The 6877-nt window shown below is 55.8% G+C and overlaps 1 protein-coding gene across 2 annotated transcripts in view; it reads left to right on the plus strand.

The window, feature by feature from the left end:
• The window catches only part of LARP1 (La ribonucleoprotein 1, translational regulator), a 24270-nt gene extending 17855 nt beyond the window's left edge, over positions 1–6415 (plus strand). For both annotated transcript variants that reach the window (XM_031055290.1, XM_031055291.1), the window contains exons 10-19: positions 560–729; positions 998–1357; positions 2482–2605; positions 3198–3403; positions 3498–3604; positions 3922–4073; positions 4324–4468; positions 4652–4761; positions 5216–5343; positions 5886–6415. In XM_031055290.1, the coding sequence (XP_030911150.1) occupies positions 560–729; positions 998–1357; positions 2482–2605; positions 3198–3403; positions 3498–3604; positions 3922–4073; positions 4324–4468; positions 4652–4761; positions 5216–5343; positions 5886–6107 (1724 nt within the window). In that variant the 3' untranslated portion in view covers positions 6108–6415. The remainder of the gene's footprint in view (positions 1–559; positions 730–997; positions 1358–2481; positions 2606–3197; positions 3404–3497; positions 3605–3921; positions 4074–4323; positions 4469–4651; positions 4762–5215; positions 5344–5885) is intronic.
• The last annotated feature ends 462 nt before the right edge of the window (positions 6416–6877 follow it).

Consider the following 6877-nt stretch of genomic DNA (forward strand, 5'->3'; position numbering starts at 1 on the left):
TGCTGAAAGTCTCTTGGCATGCCTGGAAATAGTCTACAGCTGCTGGGCAGAGCAGAGGACACTTGTGAATCCAGCCTTCCTTTGTTGGTTGAGGAGATACTGGGCACAAATTGGGCAGCAGGTGTGGAGCTGTCAGCCAAGTGCTGCAGAAGGGTCTTCTGTCCTTCATGGGCTTCCCCTGCTCTTGTCACCTCATCCCACGGGGGCTGGCAGGAGCCCAGGACTGGGCCTGAGAGCCCACGTGAAGGATGTTGGGGCTGCCATAAGAGTTTTGACAGAAGATCTGGCTGCAGACTCTCTCTGGAAAGTTTCCCAGAGAGCAGCAGAGCACCTGCTTTAGGGCTTTGTATGTCTGGGAAGCTGTCACCTGCAAAGCCCTGTGGCTGCCCCTGGCATCATAACTTTAACTGGAGATTCCCACTCTAGCACTTGTGGCCACTGTGTGCCAGTTAGTCCTGCAGGCTGTGCCATGCTGCCAGAATGGTTGGGTAATTTGTAACTACACCCCCTGGGTTCCCTCCCTCCCTCTAAAGCAGTTTGTGGCTCTTTTTGGCTCCAGAGTCTGCTCCAGGCTCCCCACGTCCTGCCAGCCCAGTCCCCACCAAAACAGAGGAGGTCAGTAACCTGAAGACAATGCCCAAGGGTTTGTCCACAAGTCTGCCAGACCTGGATTCAGAGACATGGATTGAAGTGAAGAAGAGACCCCGACCTTCCCCAGCCAGGCCCAAGGTAAGTGATGTAGGAGCTGTTGGACTGGGAGTCTCCCAGTGATTGGGGTGACTTGGATCATACATGGGCAGGATTCAGTCAGTAGGGTCTGTTGGGAGTGATGTCCCAGTCTCTCCTGTGTCCATCTGAGCCCCTTTGGAGCTGCTCCTCACTGGTGTAAATGAATATTCTCCCCAGACAGGCTGGGTAAAGCAACAAGGGGCGAGAGCTGGGTCTTGTGTCACTGTGTGGGCTTTACCCTGTGTCACCCTTGCCCCCCGACCTGCAGAAACCAGAGGAGTCAAAGACACCGCAGCAGCAGAAGCAAAAGGACCAAGATGAGCCTGAAGAGCTCGACTTCCTCTTTGATGAGGAGATGGAGCAGATGGACGGGCGCAAGAACACCTTCACTGACTGGTCAGACGAGGACTCTGATTACGAGATCGACGACCGCGACGTGAACAAGATCCTCATTGTGACCCAGACCCCCCCGTACCTGCGCCGCCACCCCGGCGGGGACAGGACTGGCAACCACACCTCCAGGGCTAAAATGAGCTCAGAGCTGGCCAAGGTGATCAATGATGGGCTCTACTACTACGAGCAGGACCTGTGGACAGAGCAGTTTGAGCCGGAGTATTCGCAGATCAAGGTGAGAGTGGCTGATCCGAGGATGGGAGGGATCCCTGTGGCCTGTGGGGAGCCTCGTGTGCAGCAGTGTGAAAAGGGCAGGGCAGTGGGTTACAGCCTGTTCATGGGGTACAGCTAAACTGGGATTAGTCCTCTTGCAGTGTTTGGGATTCTTGGCTCCCAGCATCATGTTTGGCCATACCAGGGATAAACACAGTGCTGTAAGCAGATGTGAGGCTACAACCAGGTAAACAAAGTGCCAGTAGTGAGGTGACCTGGAACATGGGGCCCACTGTCTGCCAGGATCTCAGCTGGCAGTGCCAGATCTGTGAGAGGAATGGGGTGTCTCTGCACTGCCCTTAGTGCCCTGTGCTTTGGGCACAGCCTGTTGGAGACTACGTGTGCTGGGGACGGATTCGTAGGTGGCTGGGCTGCTCTTGGCCCATGCTCTTCTCCATTTTGGTGTCAGTTTGCATAGACATGGGCTTTTTATAGAAAGCCCATCTGCTGTTTTGAAACATCGGGGTCCCAACTTGGTGACTCTCACTTCCAGGGACTTGCCTAGACTCATTCAGTGACAGAAATCATGGCTGTGAGGCGGGATGACTTATTAGAGCTGCCAGCTGGGCTCAGTGCTTCTAAGTTTGATACCTGGCCCATTGCTGAAGCAGTGCTGCTCTCTGGGGTGACAGGGGCAGTGTGTGTTGGGCTGTGGGTCCTTCAGATCCATGGGGGCACTGTGCCCTGCTGCCAGCATGGCTGTGAGGGTGTGGGGAGGGGTGCTCTAGGGACAGAGGAGGGTGGCAGAGGGACCTGGCCAAAAATGGGTCACTGAGCTCATGTTGAGCTTTACTGCGCTGGCTCTGACCTGGCTGGTAAAAGCCTGAAAGAAACAGGTGCTGGTTAGTGAAGCTGCTTTGTGGGATCCCTGAGAGCTTGGCAGCATTGATGACTCAAATGTGGCCTGTGCAGTGCCCAGTTTTCTGTCTGCTGCCTCTCCCCTTCCTGCCCCTATGCAGCCAGTGCCCTGTGGGCACCCAGGCCCTGTGACTGCCCTCGGGGCCCAGTGTTGTGGCTGTTGCTCAAGCAGAGCCATGGTTGTGATGGGGTGAGTGGTTTCTTCACCATCTTCTTCCTCCAATGCAGCAAGAGGTGGAGAACTTCAAGAAGGTGAATATGATCAGCAGGGAGCAGTTTGACACCCTGACCCCAGAGCCCCCCGTGGATCCAAACCAGGAAGTTCCTCCTGGTCCCCCCAGGTTCCAGCAAGGTAAGAGATGGGGGATGAATGGATGGGACCAAATTTGTGCAGGCTTTTCATGCTGAGAGGCTCTTGGAGGCAGGGTAGCAGCTGGGGAGAAGGAACTGGGGTCACAGGTGTAGTGGATTATTTAGTTCACAGGATTTTCTGAATTGCATCATTCCCAGATTAATGCTCCCAGCTGAATGCTGTGGGGCTCTGGAAGAGGAGCCCAAAAGCAGGGGTGTCCCAGTGGAGTGAGGAAACTGTGGCAGGCTCAGATGTTGTTCCTGGGATTTGGCTTTCCTCTTGGACCCTCTCTGAGTACTTGGAAGGGCAGCTGCCTGCTGGACCTTGTTTGCCTGTGTGACACCAGGGCTGTGTCTTACGGGATAGGGATTTGTTGCTGCTGTTAACCACTAGGAAACAGATACCTTGTGGGGAGCTCTTTGCATCTGCTGCTCAGATTTGTGCTTTGTGGCCAAACTGGATTTCAGGCTGCCTGTGTGGGAGAGCTGGGACATGTCCCTGCATTCCGGCCCCTGCTGCTTCCATCTGCTGGCTGGCAGTGACTCAGTGCCTGGAGCCCAGGCTGACACAGGGTGGGGGTCTCTCCCTGCAGTACCTACAGACGCTTTGGCCAACAAGCTCTTCGGAGTCCCTGAGCCCTCCACCATCGCCCGCTCTTTGCCCACGACCGTCCCAGAATCGCCCAACTACCGCAACGCCCGGACGCCGCGCACACCGCGCACGCCGCAGCTCAAGGACCCCACGCAGACGCCCCGCTTCTACCCCGTGGTGAAAGAGGGCAGGACGATAGATGCCAAGGTGGGACCAGGCTGGGCTGGGGGACAGGAGCTGGGGCTCCCAGCTGGGGCCTGAGGAGGAAGGGAGCACATCTGTGATGCTCCGTGTCTTGCAGACTCCACGGAAGAGGAAGACGAGGCACAGTTCGAACCCTCCCATGGAGTGCCACGTGGGCTGGGTTATGGACTCCAGGGAGCACAGGCCCAGGACTGCCTCCATCAGGTACCAGGGACAGGCCTGCAGGATCGTGGAGGAGGCAGAAGTGGGAAAGGGAGGGAATGTGGGAAGAAAGGGAAAGCAGCATCCAGGGATCCAAACCTGCCCTTCCTGGAAAGGCTTGGGGAAAATCTGTGGCCTTGGAGAGTAGCAAGATGAGACTTGATTAAAAACATCGGTCCCATTCCTAGTACACTGCTCCATGGCTCATGCCCCAAACCCAGGGTAGTGACAAGGTGTGGGTGGGACCAACAGACAGGTGGGGTGGAGTGTGACCCCCCTCTGCTGGGTGGAAAGGGTGCTGACAGCAATCTCTACCTCAGCTCCAGCCCCTCGGAGGGGACCCCAGCTGTTGGGAGCTATGGCTGCACCCCGCAGTCCCTGCCCAAGTTCCAGCATCCCTCCCACGAGCTGCTCAAGGAGAACGGCTTCACACAACACGTCTACCACAAGTACCGGCGGCGCTGCCTCAACGGTAGGGACCCTGTACTCAGGGGAGGGACAGGGTGTCTGTGCTGCCATGCTGGGGACAGGAACATGGTAGGGATGGACACAAGGTCCTACAGGACATCCCTGCTGTGTCCCTGAGGTTTCTGAGGGGCTCATGGTGTCCAGTGCTGGGGCTGGGTTGCTGTCATCCCAGTACCACAGGGCACTCCTGCACGTGAGCCCCTGATTCCCTGGGGGAGGATTGGCTTTGTAATCGTCCCCTCTTCCCCAAACAGAGCGAAAACGACTGGGCATTGGTCAGTCCCAGGAGATGAACACGCTTTTCCGGTTCTGGTCCTTCTTCCTCCGAGATCACTTCAACAAGAAAATGTATGAGGAGTTCAAGCAACTGGCTGTGGAGGATGGGAAGGAGGGATACAGGTAAGAGAGGAGGGGTAGAGTGGACTTTTCTTAGGGTTTGGCCTTCTACAGGGCTCACAGGAAATTAAGGCAGTGGCTCTGCCTTGCTTGAAGGTGGGTCTGGGGTTGTTCTCAGTCTCCTGCTGCTGCTGCCCTGTGTTGTGTGCAGCAGTGTGTGAGCTGCATGTGCTGCTCCCTTCCCAGGTACGGTCTGGAGTGCCTTTTCAGATACTACAGCTACGGGCTGGAGAAGAAATTCCGGCCAGACATATTTAAGGACTTCCAAGAAGAGACCATCAAGGATTATGAAGCTGGTAAGTGCCTCCTTTGGCTTCCCTGGGATTGGCAGTGATGTAGCTCAGCTGTGTGGTGCTCCTGAACCTCTTCTCATCATTGTGGGGAAGCCACATAGTGCTGTGGACTGGTCCTGTTGCTCATTTCATGGGAGAGGGTTGAGTATCACCATTGTGAAGATTGCTGGGGCTTGGAGGAGGGCAGTGGGAGGGTGCAGCTCTGCCAAAGCATTCCTGTACAGGCACCATTTCCTGTGGGATTTCTCAGAGCCCTGCAGTGACTGAGCCTGGGGACATCCCAAGGTGGGGCTGCCCAGGACTGATGTAGGTTGCTTCCCTCCAGGTGTTCCATCTTGCCTAGGCTGTGCCCACCAGCAGGACAGTAGGGTTTGTGGGGAAGCCTGAAGGAAAGGTGTCTTGTTTGGTTTTTGTTCTGCTGACATCTGGATTGTTTGCTTTTTTTTTTTTCCTCCAGGGCAGCTCTATGGGCTGGAAAAGTTCTGGGCCTTCTTAAAATATTCCAAAGCCAAAAATCTGGACATTAACAGCAAACTGCAAGAATACCTCAGCAAGTTCAAGCGCCTCGAGGACTTCCGAGTAGATGTGAGTAGAGACAGTTCCTGCACCACACTGAGGACCCTGTCCTCTGAGGATGGAGGATTTTGGGGCCCCAAGTGGTGGTGGGGAGGGGGGCAGTGACACCCTACTGTCACTCCCAGTCATTGCAGCCAGGCCAGGAACAAACTGCGGGATTGGAATATGGCAAACCCACTCAGTGTGGGATAGCAGAGCTGGGTGAGCCTGTCCTCCCTGGTGAGGAAAGGGAGCTTTGATGGTTTGAGTAGAGCCAGCATTGTGTGGAGCTTTGGCTCCCAAACTTCTGGACAGTGCCTCTGTGTGGGAAGCACGTGACCAAGAGCAGGTTGTCACCATTGTGGTCACTTTGTGGAAGTCAGTCGGTTTTTCTGTCAAATGTGGCAGCAGGAAATTTGGACAGGGAAGCTGAGTGCTTGGGGTGAATGTGGGCCAGGGAGAGAGAAGCTGCAATTGGAGGCTTGCAGGAAGGCTATTTCCTGAACCCAGGGGAGGGATCAGGATCTTTATTTGGAGGAGGCTGTGCTGATACTGGGGTGCTTCTCTTGCAGCCACCCATGGGGGAGGAAGGTGGACACAAGAGATACCCTACGACGTCAGGGGGAGATGGCAGGAAGCGCTACCCATCCCAGTCTTCCAGCAAAACGGTCAGCCAGTGCCCATCCAGCCAAGCCCACGCCTCACCCAGCCAGCCTGCACAAGAGGATGCCAAAAACCTGAGCCAGCAATCCCCTGCCCCATCAGCTGCAGAGTCGCAGACAGTGGGGAAGTAGAGAGGCTGCAGCTTCCTGCCGGGGGTGGGGTAGGGTGGTGGGGAATGGCTCGGAGAAGGGCAGACATGAGGGGGTGGGACAGGAAGGGAGCTGGAAGGTGGGTTCCCAGGAATAGGCTGCTTGGGAGAAACTTCAACGCACACGATTTTCTTCTCTTGTGGCTGGAAAGCAAAGACGATCTGCATCCAAAACACCATTTTGCTATTACTACCCTGACCAGAGCCAGACCTGCTCCCAGCAGACCCAACCTTTTTCCCTTCTCTCTCCTCCTGTGCACACACTCATGTCTTAGTGTCTCTTCAAAAAAACAAAAGTGTTCTGGCTGGGTTGGAAAGGGGAGATTTTTTTATTATTATATATATATATCAAGTTTTAAATTATTGCTAGAAGTTCGTCTGGATTTACCAAAACAAGTCTGCTCTGTGTGGCCCCAACGAGTCCCCTGTGTGTCCCCCTGGGATGGATGGCGGGGCAGCCGCTCAGGAAGCTCGGAGGAGCGAGGTTTCCCCCCAGTGGGGGACCGTTCCTTCCCCGAGCGCCGGGGCCTCTCTCCAACGCCGCCTCCGCCCAGGAGCATCGCCCTCCTCCTTCTCCTGCTCCCTTCTCCCCAACGTCTTCGCCTTCCCGAGGGTCTGGCTCTCCCTCTGTCCACCTCTCCCTTCTGTCACGGACAATTTGGAAGTCAACCAAAGGACCTTTGCCGAGGATAGGCTTGTTGTGACTCCTTCCTGCGAGAATGGCTGGTTGGGAGGCTGGCAGGCACCTGGACT

This window comes from Geospiza fortis, unplaced genomic scaffold (genome assembly GCF_000277835.1).
Source record: "Geospiza fortis unplaced genomic scaffold, GeoFor_1.0 scaffold55, whole genome shotgun sequence".
In the NCBI taxonomy this organism is placed as follows: Eukaryota; Metazoa; Chordata; class Aves; order Passeriformes; family Thraupidae; genus Geospiza; species Geospiza fortis.